Source organism: Podarcis raffonei, chromosome 3, assembly GCF_027172205.1.
Source record: "Podarcis raffonei isolate rPodRaf1 chromosome 3, rPodRaf1.pri, whole genome shotgun sequence".
NCBI classification, from domain to species: domain Eukaryota; kingdom Metazoa; phylum Chordata; class Lepidosauria; order Squamata; family Lacertidae; genus Podarcis; species Podarcis raffonei.
Window position 1 is genome coordinate 108,224,770 of NC_070604.1, and position 15,711 is coordinate 108,240,480.

The 15,711-nt window shown below is 44.7% G+C and overlaps 1 protein-coding gene across 7 annotated transcripts in view; it reads left to right on the forward strand.

Moving 5' to 3' along the window:
• The first annotated feature begins 2,645 nt into the window (after positions 1-2,645).
• The window catches only part of MAP4K3 (mitogen-activated protein kinase kinase kinase kinase 3), a 70,391-nt gene continuing 57,325 nt past the window's right edge, over positions 2,646-15,711 (forward strand). For 4 of the 7 annotated variants that reach the window (XM_053383512.1, XM_053383515.1, XM_053383513.1 and 1 more), the window contains exons 1-3: positions 2,646-2,904; positions 12,252-12,309; positions 15,320-15,410. In XM_053383512.1, coding sequence (XP_053239487.1) covers positions 2,797-2,904; positions 12,252-12,309; positions 15,320-15,410 — 257 coding nt within the window. In that variant the 5' untranslated portion in view covers positions 2,646-2,796. The remainder of the gene's footprint in view (positions 2,905-12,251; positions 12,310-15,319; positions 15,411-15,711) is intronic. The other 3 variants (XM_053383517.1, XM_053383518.1, XM_053383516.1) reach the window with 1 other exon arrangement.

A 15,711-nucleotide genomic window follows, 5' to 3' on the forward strand; every position in this document is an offset into this window, starting at 1 on the left:
ATAAATACCTGCACTTCAACATTTACCACTGCCCCAACCTGGTGTTCGCCATATATCTCAAAATATAACTCCCATCAGGCCATAACTGGCTTGGGGTCATGGGAGCTACAGTTTGAGATATATGGAGAACACCAGGTTGCTGCAGTGTTGCTTTGAGCTACAAAAAGTAACACACACATACAAGGCCAGCCCAATACATTTTGGCACATAAGGCAGACCCCAAGATGGTGTCCCACTCCCCACTAGGGAACAAGGGGGTGCCAGGTGAGGGGGGATCTGTCAGGAGCTCGTCCTACACTCGAGGAGGACCTTGGCAGCGAGACATGCCCGACTGGCATGTTTTCTCCCTCCTGATCGATCGTTTGGGAGCTTCAAAAGCTTTCTTCTGCCCGAACATCATAGCGACCGATGCCAACAGACATCAGCACACTTAGGAATCTGCAGAGTGTTTGCAGTTTGCGTAACAGACCTAAGCAACTTCAGCATTTTGGCTAATCTACTTTATTTACACACATGGAGCACTGCAACATGGCTCCCTCTCTCTCTAGCATCAGACATCAAAGAAAAATAACAAAGGACAATAGTCCCACTTCAACACAGTAACACAAACATCCTGTCTCCGTTACTTCCCACTCTGTGGAGTCAAAACACACACAGTCATGTGAAAGACAACCGTCCCATGACTGCAATCACAGAGCAGGAATTCTAACAGGATCTACATCAGGAACAAAGGTAAACAGCTAAAGGAGATAGCCAAAGGACTGTCACATGTAGGATGGAGCAAACTTGTTTCCCCCCCTCCTGCTCCAAACCAATGGCTTCAAGTAACAAGAAAGGAGATTCTGACTAAACACCAGAAATAATTTCCTGACAGTTGTCAGCATTGCCCTTGAGCCAGTGCCACGAACTGGACTCATCCACTTCAGCCCCGACTGGGCTAGGCGAGCTGGGTAGCACTTCCAGAGACCACCTTCTGCACAGGAACAGGTCAAAGTGCTGTGGACTCACAGCTTAGAGTTGTGAGCACCGGATTCACTCCAACAAGAAGACAGTCATCGCACAGCAGAGTATAGCGGAGCATAAACGACTCGGAGAGCAGCTCTGTAGAATATCTTCTTTTATTCTATCTACAACTATACTACACAACTATGTACAGAGCTAAATGAGGTCTTAACGAAAATGTTGAACTGCACTGAGTGTCTGCAGCTGCTCTTAGCAGCAACCTTATCTATACACACGATCTCTCTCTAACACTCAGTCTCTCTCTCTCTTTGATGTGAGGCTGGAGCGGAATAAGTAGAGAGCAGAAACCGCCCCCTCCTCTCTGGAGAATCAGCAGAGAACATCAGCAGATTCTTGGATATGGGAGGGGTGAAATCTCCTCAACAGTAAGAGTTGTCTGACAGTGGAACAGACTCCCATTAGAGGTGGTGGACTCTCCTCCCTTGGAGGTTTTTAAGCAGAGGTTGAATGGTAATTTGTCATGTGTGAGGTGGCTGAGATTTCTGCATTGCAGTGCGTTGGACTAGATGGCCCTCAGGGTTCCTTCCAACTTTACGATTCTATAGAAGATTGACATTGTGATCTGCTGCCCCGGTGGATCTGGCTGCCTGAGGCGGTTGCCTCACCTGCCTCATGAGTGGGCCGGCCGTGCATACACATACGGGGGGGGGGGAGTGGTCGTTTATTGGTTTGTTTTGCTTTTGTTCTTGTTTTTATTACATATTTTTATTCTCTGTAAGAACTTACCTGGACCCTGAGATCATCCTCTGAGGCCCTTCTTCATGTGCCTCCTCCAGCAGAAGTTCAGAAAGTGGCAACACGTGAATGGGCCTTTTCTTCAGTGGCTCCCCGTTTGTGGAATGCTCTCCCCAAGAGGCTCGCCCAGCGCCTTCATTATACACCTTTATCCGCCAGGCGAAAACATTCCTCTTCAACCAGGCCTTGGGTTGATTTGACATCTGATGCCCTTTTAAATGTGCTGTGGGAGGGGGGGAATTTATTGGTTTGCCATTGTTTTTATATTTATTATGTATTTTGTGTTTTTTTTATCTTGTGATATTATGTTGCCCCAAGATCTATGGATGAAGGTCGGCATACAAATTTAATAAATGATAATAATGATATTCTGCATCTTTATGCTGTGGACCACCCTGAGAGCATCGCATGAAGGGCGGCGTACAGATTTAAGACTACTGTAATAACATCACATTGAAGCCAGAATCAAGCGAAAACAGAGCAATACCTGCAAATCAATAAATACCTGCTGAAACTCCCACTGCCTGCACAACTGCGTCCTCTTGCCACCTTCCCGAATGGAGGGAAAAGCCTAACTGCCTCTCCCCGCAAGCTCAAGCTCGCACTGTGGCGCGCAGCCGTTAACAGCTGCCGTGAGCTAAGCTCCGCCCCTCCGAGCGTGCTGGGCGGGGCCGCGAGCCTGTCCGGCTCCTCCTCCTCCTGGGCTCCTCCCTCTCGCAAGCAATACCGCCGGGCTGCTGAGGGGACCTGCGCGCGTGCGCAGACGGCGGCTCCGGGCGCCATGTTGGCTGAGCAGGCAGGGGGGAGGCGTCGTCGTTGGCGGCGGTGATCGCTCCGGGTCTTCTTCTTCTCCCTCTTCCTCCTCCTCCTCCTCCCCCTTTCTCCCCCGCCCCCCCCGACGTCGCCCACCTGCTGGCCCTCCTCCCGCCCGCCCCCTCCTCTCCGTCGCCGCGCACCTCGCCCTCCCCCCCGGTGGCTGCCGCTGCTGCGTCGGAGCGGGGCGAGGGGGCCGCTCCCTGCTCCCGGGGGCGGCGCACCATGAGCGCCGGCGGGGGGCGGGTGTGCGACCTGTCCCGCAGGAACCCCCAGGAGGACTTCGAGCTCATCCAGCGCATCGGCAGCGGCACCTACGGCGACGTCTACAAGGTACCCGCCTCGCCTTCTCCGGGGCATCCCGCAGAGCCCCTTTCTCCGCGCCCCCTTGCAAAAGCTGACCCTTCCCCCCCGCCCCTTTCCACTTTCTTTGGGGGGGTGTCTTTTAGCAGGACCCCCTTCCTGTCTTTGATGGTTGCTTGGCCTGCCCGTGTCTCAGCAGCCCCTCTCCCAAATCCACACATATCCCAGTGTCAACCTCACCCCCGTTATTCTTCCCCTTTGATGTACATCCCATTATTCCCAGATCTGGGTCTCTCCCTTCCTTGTGGGTGGAATTGGGGGCGCCACTTTCCCACTTTGCTCCTTCCTGGCTGTTTTGGGGGTGCCTTGGAGGTTTGGGAGAGGGGTGTCACCTGCAACCACAGATTTCCTTCTCTCTGACTTGTCATTGTGACACCAGCATACCTCTCCTGGTGCAGTCCCAGTGCACCATCTATTTTTATTTATTTATTGCATTCTGAAAGATCATACCTTAAGAGTGTTTCCTATACAGTCACTTGGCATCCTGAGTAAATAATACAGACCCCCCCTCCCTTCTTCCTCCTCCCCCCACATGGGAGGATCAAGGTGGCTGCGGGGCAATAAGAAGTTGGTTTGTTCTGGGGTGGTAGGAAGTGGTGGGTCACCCTATGTCAACACAGGCCTTGTCCATATGCCATGCCCTCCCAGCCCACTACCCTATTCCTCAGATGCTCAACTCTTGTCAATAGAGGCCGGTTTTCACCCACAACCTGACAGCCAGGTTTCCTTTTCCTGGAGGCCATTCTCAGCCTTACCAGCCAGGTTTGTCAGTACAAACCTGGCTCTGAATGACCCAACCCAGCTAGCTCAGTCCTCAGGGCCGCTGGCCAAGAAATCCCTCCTAAGACCTGTGATCTTTTGATCTATTGATCTCTTCCCCCTGGTCTCTCAACTACTTGGCATGTTTCTTTTTTTACTTCAGGCCCACAATTCTGATTTTAGGGGCTTGTCCCCCCCCCCAGTCTTCCAGCAGCCCCTGAGGCTAAGAGACAGGAGTCCCATTTCCTTTTGGACTTAAAGTGTTTTCTTACTTGCAAGGAGCTATCAGTTTGTTATCAGAAGCAGAGTTTCCTGAGAGCCAGCTCTCTCACTCCCAGGAATGAATTCTAGGCTGTTGACGCTTGCATTTAGGAGGTAATGGACTCTTGCTAGTGGGAGCTTTAGTCCAGATTCCTGCCAGGCTCAGGTTTTGGAGAGGCCTGGTCCCAAGCAGAAGGTGCTCTTCAGCATTCCTGGTGAACAAGGCACAGCATCAGACACAGCCATGTTCTGAGAAAGAAGGAATATCACAGAGTCATGCTTAACTCCATGTAAAACAAACCGCTTACCCTGCCTTTCATCAACACCTCACTTTGACAGAGTCCCTAGGGCTTGTTCATAGCAATGTTCTAACATGCCTTTTAATCCAAGTTGTAGTGATACTCTGCTAGAATGCATGATTTACTGAGAACAACTTGTTTTACAATCCAGTGTTGCCTGTCTTTCAGTTTTCTTGCTTCTCCAAGTAATGAAAAATAAGGGAAGGTGTGTGATAAAGAGAGCCAGGATCATTTCGAATTCTTAGTAAAACGAAACAAACCACCACTATAGTCCCAAACTAGAGACGCATGTAGACACCCTGTTTGGAGTGTGGCATGAGGAGAAGTGGGTTTAGATCACTCAGGAGAGCTTTGAAAAAGCCCATGAATGTTATTTTGAATTTGGAATGCCCTGAGGAGTGCCATAGTCTAGAGCTGGGCCAGATGAATGGAGGCATGTCTCTACCAAAAATCTGGTTGTGGAGACCGCGTCTAGAAATTAAGGGTTGAATTTAACTAACTAGTCCTCTCCCTAGGTGCCTCTCAAACGTTCCCCCATTGGCTCAGGGTGTGTCAGGAGGACCATCCCACCAAGAACAGCAAATAGGGGAGGTGGGGAAAGATCATTCATTGCAGCAAGCAGAAATACTTGTGCTGATGGAATGTTGAATTCCTCCATGTACGGTAAATCAGTTTTTAGGATGCAGTTCTTTGCACATTTGCCTGCAAATAAGCTCCACAGAGCACTGTGGAATGTACTTGTGAGGAAATGTCACACAATTGGGCTGTTACTCTCAATGTCTTGTTGCAAACTTAATATTTAAAATATTAACTTGAATATTTTAATGTCCTTTTTTATAAGAGACAGTTCTAAGAAAAGACCAATCAGTCTGAAGGTAGTAGGTCAGATTAGCGGTCACATGGGCCTCTGGTTGCCACAGATAGATTGCTGGACTAAGATTTGATAGGACATAGGTTCAACTCACATTGCAGTTATACCTTCTTTGTGTGCCCTGGGAGGTTTGTTATCTATAAGGATGCTGCTGCTACCTTTCAGGGTTGCAGTTAATGCAGTGGTGTGGGTTTGAGACTGAACTAAGAACATAGTGCAAAGCACTTAGGGGACAGTAAAAAGTAAATAACAGATGGAGGGAGCTGGTCAATTTAAATTAAACATTGAGGAAACTTATGTGACCAGAACTTCAGAGTAGCAGAACTATTTCTAACTCTTCCAGTCATACAAATGGAAAAAACGTATGATGGAAGCTACACCTTGCATCCCCCTGTACATAAATTACATTATGTATATGAAAATAATTTTAAAAATTTAAAATCTGAGCTATTGCTAGTCTGAATTCCAAAATCCTCCTTGTTTAGCTGACACCAAGATCTTGTTTAGTTGACACTTTGATTTCTGTAACTATTAAGTTAAGCACTTGTGAATAATCAAGTACAGTATTTGCATATTCTGTTAAAATGGAAATAATATTGTACAAATATATACATACACATATGCTGATTCAGAAAATACTTAAATGCTGAAAAGCCACAAACTGCTTGGTTACAATATAACAACATATGTCTTACAAAGAATGTTGGCATAATATGTTAGTGCAAGAAAACCAGGAAGTGCATGTTAAGGTTAATAATATTCAGATGCCTTTTAACTTTGATTTCCATATACATGCCATGAGGATGTCAAACAAGGTTGTGCAATTTGGAGTAGTTAAAGAGCCATTTTATAAACTTTCCTTAATCAAAGCATTCTGTAGTTAATAGAACATTTGCTATTGGCAGGGGTTCACATCTTAGGTTGTCAGTGGCAAACAGAAATGTAATTCTGGCAACCAGCAGAAATACTTCCAATACACTCCAGTGTGAGAGTCACAGATTTCTTTAAAGCTGCTGGCAGCACAGGAAGGCAGAGAATGCATTTTTCAAATGTTGCCAGGATGCATCCTGTGCTGAGATGGGGTCTTAAGTTCGAAGGAAAGAGTTGTGCCCACATACACATGTATGCATACACACACAAGCACAGTTTCTGTCATTTTCTTTTTTAAAAACCAAAAACATCTTGATAGGTAGTGATAATTTATGCATCTGATTTTTGGCAAATATTTTTGTTTCAAACCTGTGAAAATCTTTGCTTATTTGGGCCATTTCCCACATGATGCAGATGCAAGCTCAGGTTTGCTGTGTACACCCAAAATGCAGCTGCAACTCCCTGGCAAATGTATCAGTATGACACGTGTGATGAATTTGCAAAATATTTTGCTGATCACATCGACTCAACTTCGACTTTATGTTGAGAGCTTGATCTTGGGTTGTGACTGAGACAGTCAGTTATTCAATTTTGATGGGTGAATTGTGTTGTGTTGAGTCTAGAGGCGAACCAGTTGCTTTGCAGAATGAGACCAACCACTTGTTTGTTACATTCTTGTCCATCCTAGTTAGTTGAAGCTGCCAACAAGGCCTGCCTTCCCAGTTAGGTGGTGGAGGTTGTATGCTGCTTTGGAGACTGTGTACCCCAGTTTCTTTTAAGGAAGTTGTCCTGACCACAGGCTAAAGAAAAACATAACTGGATCTCATCATCCTCAATAATTATTCATTTTCCAGAATTGCTTTCTGGAGGAAGGGCCTAGCCAAAGCAATAGAAACTCAATTATAGGCTTTCTTGGTTGAAGTTTGTTATTTGGATCCTTTCCAACCTGAGTTCAGAAACTGTCTTTTTGGATAGCAAACACCAGGAGCTAGACAGGAGGAGTGTGTCCCTGGTGATTCTGCTGGTTGATTCAATCAATCATGGTATCTTCCCAGAGCTTTGGGCTGAAAGGAGATTTAGCAGCTCTGTTTTACAGTAGTTCAAACCTAAGTGTTTGATCCCTCTCAGAAGGTGGTGCTGGGAAACTCCTGCTCAGCCCATTCAGCATTTGTCTGTGGGGTTCCTCAGGGCTGTATTTTGTTCTCTTTGTTTTTTGATATTTACTGTATGTGAGGCCATTAGGGGAGGTCATATGGAGTCTGGGGTTGGGTCTTCTCATGATACTCAGCTCTCTCTATCTCTCTTTCAACTGATGCCAAAGAGTTGAAACTGGACCCAGCAATGGATTGGACGTGCGCTAACAAGAAGAGATTCAATCTAGATAAGTTGGAAGTACTGTTAGTGAGTACACAAGCTAAACCTGGTTGGGGAATACAGCCTGTTTTGCATAGAGTTGCCCTCTCTCTGAAGGATTAAGTTTGCAGTTTGGGAGTGCTTCTGAATCCAGAACTGCTCCTGGAAGATTAGTACAGTGGTACCTCGGGTTACATACGCTTCAGGTTACATACACTTCAGGTTACAGACTCCGCTAACCCAGAAATAGTGCTTCAGGTTAAGAACTTTGCTTCAGGATGAGAACAGAAATCGTGCTCCAGTGGTGCAGCAGCAGCAGCAGCAGGAGGCCCCATTAGCTAAAGTGGTGCTTCAGGTTAAGAACAGTTTCAGGTTAAGTACGGACCTCCGGAACGAATTAAGTACTTAACCCAAGGTACCACTGTAGTAGAGAATCTACTTTGCATGCAAAAGGTTCCAGGTTCATTCCCCAACATCCTCAGGTAAGACTGGGAGAGACTCAAACCTAAAATTCTGGAGAGCAACTTCTAGTTGGTGTAGACCATGAGTGGGGAATATCAGGCCTGCGGACCAAATATGATCCTCAGCTCATTCTGTCTGGCCCTTGGAGCTATCCCCAAGCCATCCCTCTCACCAGCCATGTTTCATAACTAACAGGCATTTTTGCCTGGCTGGAATGTGTCATTGAACTCTGATAATGTCTCTTGCTTATTTGGATGAAGGGTGCAGAGGAGTGTATGAGTGTGTGTACAAACTAGCAGACTGTACTACGGCAAAATTTACATTAGTTGATTTGCCTACTTCTGCCTCTGATCCTGCCTACCACTGGCAGGCAGCCCTCAGAAGGTTGCCCAGGAGGGAATGTGGCTGAAAAGGGTTCCCTGCTCCTATTATTTAGGTTGTCCATTGGCTTCCAGTTTGTTGCTGGGCACAATTTAAGATATTGATTCTTTTATATAAAGCAGAAGTAGGGAACCTGTGACCTTCCAGGTGCTGATGGACTACAACTCCCATCATCCCTAGCCACGCTGACTGGGCCTATTGGCAGTTGGAGTCCAAGAACCTCTGGAGGGCCACAAGTTACTCATTCTTGCTATAAAGTCCTAAACCAAACATGTCCAAAATCCGTTTCTCGGGCCTAATCCATCCCATTGGTTGGTTTAATCCAAAAAAGGTGAACAACTTTGGTCGGCCCCCATGGCCCTTCACTTCATCAAATCTGGCCCTCTTTGAAAAAAGTTTGGACACCACTGTCCTAAACAGTTTGGGGCTGGGATTCCTGAAGAGCAGCTTGACCCAATATGAGTTTGCCCAGAGTTTTAAGATCTGCTTCAGAGACCTTGCTGTATTTCCCATCAGCGAGAGAGGTTAGGTTGGTGGAAACATAGGGGATGGTGGAAACTCCAGCTGCAGAACTGTTCAGTCTAAGGCAGCTGTTTCAAATCTTTTGCTTTTTTGTGCCACTGTTTTGGTATATTTTGAATAAATTTAATTCAGCTCTATTTTAAAAAAAGATTTTTATTGGCTTGGAATCTGTAGATATAGATTTAAATATAGATACACACACACAGAGAGAGAGAGAGTGAGTTTTTACATTGCAAGTTGCATTTGATGCCCTGATTGGGATAAAATTAATTTATGAAATGGCCCTTATTTTAAGGAGTTTCACCTTGGAATTTGGTGTAAATTAATGATAAACACATTTATGTGTAACTTAATAATAGAAAATGAAAACAATATAAAATTCAGCTTTTATATAAAAACTGTTCAGAACATCAAAACATTCAGATACCTGACATTCAAATACACTGTAAGGATAGAATTGAAAAAACAAAATATTATTACATCTGACATAGATCCTATGTCTTTGGAAGGGGTTCTTTCTCTGAGACAAGGCTTTTGAAATAGACTTGCCATTGATGGACACATTGTGGGTTCAATTGCAATGGGAGCCCAGAATCCTCATTTTTACTATCCTTCTAAAAGGCTGCAAATAGTGTATTAAAACAGACAGTGTTAGTTCAGATTACAAGATCAAATACAGGTGTTTTCCCCTACTGCAAGCTGATTTATGGCAGTCATCTCAGAATATACGGTAGATGCATTTGGTGCTGGAACATAAGAAATGTCAGCACAATTTGGCAGACGTGATTTTTGAGATTAGTAACACTTATGTTGGCTCATCATCCCTGTGTATGTTGGATCCTTTCCATAATGATTTTTCATATGAATCCGCACTGTGAAATAAGTGCAAGTATCTTAGTAATGGAGAAAATTCCTGGATATTAATATTTCTTCTTTACTTTCTTATCTGGAAGTTGCCATTCTTTAACTCATGGACAGAAGTATTCTAGGAATGGATTTTAAGGGTCCTACATTTTAACAGTAGTATCCAAAATTCAGGATCTCACTCCTCACATAAGAGAACAGGAATTAGTGTTTTGGTAGACCATATTGTTTGTTAGTTTCTATTTATTTATTTCATAAAATTTATACACTGCCTTAGGGATGTTGGTTTTGTACTGCTGAGCCTTGGGACTCAGATTGTTAAAGAAAAAGTGATTTATATGCATTGTATTTGTGATATAACATTGTGCCAACAGATGGCGACGTGGAGTCCTACTTTTCTCTACCTGTTTTCCCTGTTTAAATTTCCAACTCTTTAAACTGAAATGCTTCTTTGATGTGTCTAGATCCAACCTTGGATTTTCTTCATTAGCCTATTTGAGTATTGTGGCATTATGTGATCATATTCATTAATGGACCTAACCAATTTTCAAGAGACCATAGTGTGGAGATTGTTGGTTATTCAGCTTTTCACTTGTTGGCACTTAATATAAAGTGATGATTACTTATCGGCTTGGTCTGTTGGGAACAGCTATGGTAATTGGTTAGAAAATATGGCAAAGACAACCACTCACTACCTACAGAATGAACCACTATGCAAAGAATGTATGCAGTACCTTGGTTTATGGTAGAGCGGGGGATTGCGGCTTGATATTTTATTAAAACTTCACTGTCCATTGGCATGCTTAAGGCATCTAACAAGATTGCAGTTACACAAAACAATTACAATGCAGAATTCTAAGTTTCAGTGGAAAATTATTCTCGATAGAAACTTGTAGAGCTGGATTTGGACCTTCCTTTAGCTTCTGGCAGTTGAAGGACTTTCAGTGCTAGAGCAAATATGATCCACGAGGGCTGGCTTTGGCCTCTAAATCTGCTGCTGACAGTTGATGGCCTTCTAAGGTAGCAGCAGTGATTGTTAAAGCAAGTGAAGCAATGAGTTTGACTCATCCGCTGCCTTTACTCTTTCTCTTTGTTCGCTAGTCCAGTTTACAGTGAAACTCTGCAACATCCCATCTTCATGCAGCTCTCTTAAAGGAAGAAGAGACTTACTACTTTCAGTTCACCAAAACAAAAGTCACTCTAGAAACATAACAACTCATCAAATAGTTTCCTGGAATTACTGCTAATATAATATATGGCAATTCATAAGAAGAACTTACAAACAGTAGTCAGGGCAGAATTAACAAGGCTACTGTGTTTTGGTAGAAGCAGGACCCTAACTTCCATTTGGGTCCCTTCTCCTTCCCCCTTCAGTAATACACCGTATTGAAAGTGCAACATGACTGATAAGGGTATGTGGGAAAATAATGATTGGCAACATCTAATGATGCCCACCCACTTGCGTGATGGGACACCCCAAATCTGTTCTCCCCTGATGCCCCAGAAATCTGCTCTAGAGTCTCCTAACCCAGAGCAAATTCCTAAGCATGTTTACTCAGAAGTAAGGCCCAGTGACATCAAATTGATTTATTCTCAGTAAGTACAGGCAACCGCCCATTTACGCACATTCAATATGCATGTGGCTACACATGCTGAAGGGACACGGGGGTGGCACTGTGGGTTAAACCACAGAGCCTAGGACTTGCCGATCAGAAGGTCGGCAGTTCAAATCCCCACGACGGGGTGAGCTCCCATTGCTCAGTCCCTGCTCCTGCCAACCTAGCAGTTCAAAAGCACGTCAAAGTGCAAGTAGATAAATAGGTACCACTCCTGCGGGAAGGTAAATGGCATTTTCGTGCGCTGCTCTGGTTCGCCGTGTGCTGGCCACATGACCCGGAAGCTGCACGCCGGCTCCCTCGGCCAATAAAGCGAGATGAGCGCCACAACCCCAGAGTCGGTCACAACTGGACCTAATGGTCACAAAGGGGTTGGAACAGGACGGGGGACGGACGGACAGAGTGTTTGCAGGCTTTTCCAATGGTGTTTCAAATATACACGATTTCACTGACGCGCACTGTGCCTCTGAATGTAACCCCCAGTAAACAGGTTGCCTGTATGTTTAGAATTGCAGACTGGTCATAGAATAATAGACTTTCCATCCCCTCCTGCCTGACTCACCTACTGCAGCCTTCTGTATAATATCCAGTTCTGTTCTGGAGTGTCCCAAACCCTCAAGAGCAACTAGCTTTTCAATTGGTACGAGGAGCTGGATGGGATGCCCTTCCTGGTATCAGCAGTAGTGCTTTATTGCTAGCGCAAAGCCTCCACCGGATACAACCGGGTGACTTTATCACAAACTTGAGTAGCATTAGGTTGTTTTATAATGCAAATTGGACTGCTAGTATGAATAATTAAGGCACATATTTATAGACAGTCCCCCCCCCCACCTTCGAAGGTCTCTTGATAGCTTATTGCATGCTTTTAATAACAACAAAATGTCATATATATGGGAGTGAAGATTCCCTCTTGACTGTTCAACTATGATTTTAAATTTGCCCTGAACTTTGAAGGTGGCTCAGTTAAAAGTTGAGTGTCCAGATTCCAGCATTTTAAGCACTTTAGTAGTACTGCTTGTTTTCTTAGTTCTAATATCCTTTGGTTGTATTTTTTAATAGGCTCGGAATGTTAACACAAGTGAACTGGCAGCGATTAAAGTAATAAAATTAGAACCAGGTAAGCTTTTCATTTTTTTCTACCTTGTACTTCTATTTCCATTTATCCTTTTTGTGTGTCCCCCATCATCATCTTCTTTTTTTGGGGGGGGTGTTGTTTTTATAAAAGGTGTCTGACTGAACCATGGCACCTGAATAACTATTGTTAGCTACTAATTTCACAGAATAACTGGAATCTTATCAGAGTGCTTTTTAACAGTCTTTGGTTAAGGTAATATCCAGTTGGGGCAACCCACTTGTACAAGGGACTTCCACTTACACAGTCAGGATTTGCCTTTACTCACTTCTCCTGTGTTTCTCCCAAACCTGCGCTGGATGGTTGGGGAGTCTGCAGCCACACCTAAATGTGTTAGGTTGGTGCCACAGTTCCTAAGGCCCTGCTGTGCACACCCTTTGGTCTCAATGAGTAAAGAGTTGAAAGGCTGGCAGAAAAAAAATGAACGAATTCCCGCCCCCCACAAATATAAGTGAATAAAATATGTTACTGTTTATCAGTTCCTGACCTTTCCTATCTTAACCTCAGATAGTATAGAATTATTTATTCCAAGTATAGGGGGGAGAAATACTGGAAAAACCAAAGTAATATAACAGGTTTCTGCTGTCTGCTGGCAAAAATGGCAAAAAAGAGCAACATTCACTAGCATTTTTCTGCCTTGTATGCTGATAAGGCTTACTGTACAGTCACACCACCCTGAAATTCTGTGTTCTTATTTAAAGAAGATGATCTAAGCAGGGAAGTGGTTGTAGGTAACACTTTGGCCGTATTTCAAGGACCTTTGTAAGTTACAGAACACCTAGAAACCAACACAGCCGGGTGCAAAGGAAAGAGTAAAGGGATAAACTTCCCTCTACAGAGAAGTCTGTGCCAAGTCAAACATACAAGGAGGTTGCAGACTTTGCGAACATAACTAGCAGTGAGTATTCCTGTGTGTATCTGCGCCTCCTGGAATCAAAGCGGTGCATATTCTTGTAGAAAATCGCTTTTTGATTTAAAAACCCAGATATTCCTAGTGCTTAATGGCTTGGAGAAAAGTTGGAGAAACGTGTGAACGGTGCCTGGTTAAAACATGAGAACTGTGAGTGGATTTCTAACAATCACAAATGTGACACTTTGGTGATCAGAACAGCTGCTATTCACTGGGCTCTGTTCTTTTGTCATTCCCAATATGCCCACACACATATATTCCACATTTATCCTTGCCAGAAACTCCATACCCGTTGAAAAGCTGACGCTTGAAAGCAAAATGAGCTGTGTCCTGTAGCTGTGCACATGCAAATTAGTCTGACTTGCCCTGGTCATGCTTGGTGGTGTGCATGCAATTTTTCCTGCATATAAATAATATCCATGTAGAAAACTGTTGCATGTATAGCAGGACGGAAGAAGGAACTAGACCTGGTATTCAGCATAGATCTACTGCCGAAACAGAAACCCCATGTGCATATACGTAAACTGTAGGCTGATTATCTCTGGTGTTTCTCCAGTAGCAGCATGTACTGCTCTGGGGCAGAGAGACCTTCCTGTGCTGTGATTTCAGCATGTCATGCAAATCTGCCTTAAATATTAAGGGCAGTAAGAAGAGAATTCAGCCTAGGGCAGGGCATTTAAACAAACCCTTTGGATAATAATAATAATAATAATAATAATAATAATAATAATAAAAAATTTTATTTATATCCTGCCCTCCCCAGCTGAAGCCGGGCTCAGGGCGGCTAACAACAATAAAACAATACAAAAGTACAACACAAACAACACTCTAAAATCATTCATTATAAAATTAATTAAATTCAAGCCACTGGCCACCATTGGGCCAGAGCTCCGCGAAGATTGCCAAGGGAGGGAGTCAGGCTGTGCCCTGGCCAAAGGCCTGGCGGAACAGCTCTGTCTTGCAGGCCCTGCGGAAAGATGTCAAGTCCCGCAGGGCCCTAGTCTCTTGTGACAGAGTGTTCCACCAGGTCGAAGCCACAGCCGAAAAAGCCCTAGCTCTAGTTGAGGCCAGCCTAACTTCTCTGTGGCCTGGGACCTTCAAGATGTTTTTATTTGAAGACCGTAAGTTTCTCTGTGGGGCATACAAGGAGAGGCGGTCCCGTAGGTACGAGGGTCCTAGGCCGTATAGGGCTTTAAAGGTTAAAACCAGCACCTTAAACCTGATCCTGTACTCCACCGGGAGCCAGTGCAGTTGATATAGCACCGGATGAATGTGATCTCGCAGCGAAGACCCCGTAAGGAGTCTCGCTGCAGCATTCTGCACCCGCTGGAGTTTCTGGGTCAGTCTTAAGGGCAGCCCCACGTAGAGCGAGTTACAATAATCCAGTCTGGAGGTGACCGTCGCGTGGATCACAGTGGATCGCGTGGATTGCAGCAACACTGCAAATTAGGTTAGGCCATGAGAAAGTGACTGACCAAAGGTCATCCTGTGAGCTTCATGGTTGCTGGGATTTGAACCCTGGTTTCCCATGTCGTAGTCTGACACTCTTAACTACTCCAACACAAGTACTCTTGAAAGCAATTGCTTAGGATTGTTTCAGGGTTTTTTCAGAAAATCTGAATAAGTTGGTTATTGATAACGGGGGGGGGGGGGGAGAGAATAATGCTCTTTATATAGTGTATCTTTCGGTCCCAGCTCCTGCCCACCTAGCAGTTCGAAAGCACCCTTAAGTGCAAGTAGATAAATAGGTACCGCTTTATAGCGGGAAGGTAAACGGCGTTTCCGTGTGCTGCGCTGGTGCTGGCTCGCCAGAGCAGCTTCGTCACGCTGGCCACGTGACCTGGAAGTGTCTCCGGACAGTGCTGGCCCCCGGCCCCTTAAGTGAGATGGGCGCACAACCCTAGAGTCGGACACGACTGGCCCGTACGGGCAGGGGTACCTTTACCTTTATAGTGTATTTTAAGAATGGGAGGTTATTACACATGCATTATCTAGGTAAGCCTTATCACAGCCTTTTAAGGTAAGCCAGTATTTATTGTTATCATCCCTTACTGAGTTACTAAAAAAATGTGCTCTCTATTGTAGGCGAAGATTTTGCTGTTGTGCAGCAGGAAATCATTATGATGAAAGACTGTAAGCATGCAAACATTGTTGCTTATTTTGGCAGCTATCTCAGGTATATTTTTATGGTGTATTTTATTCTTCTAAGAATTCTTCGCTGCTTGCAAAAATAAAAGACCTATTATGACCCTGAATTTGGATGGTGGGGGTGGGGGGCACTGGGAGGGGATTTGCCAGTACCAAGTTTTAATTATCTGTGGCATGCTGCACTCCCTAGGGAGTTTGTTTTGTCTGTTTTCTCATATCCATAGCAAATCACTTCAAACTCCTGGTGGTTCGTGCCCTAGAGTATACAGAGGGCACGATAATCCTTTTTCTGGAAAACGATTAAGTAGGCTCTCTTCTCCCCATCACAA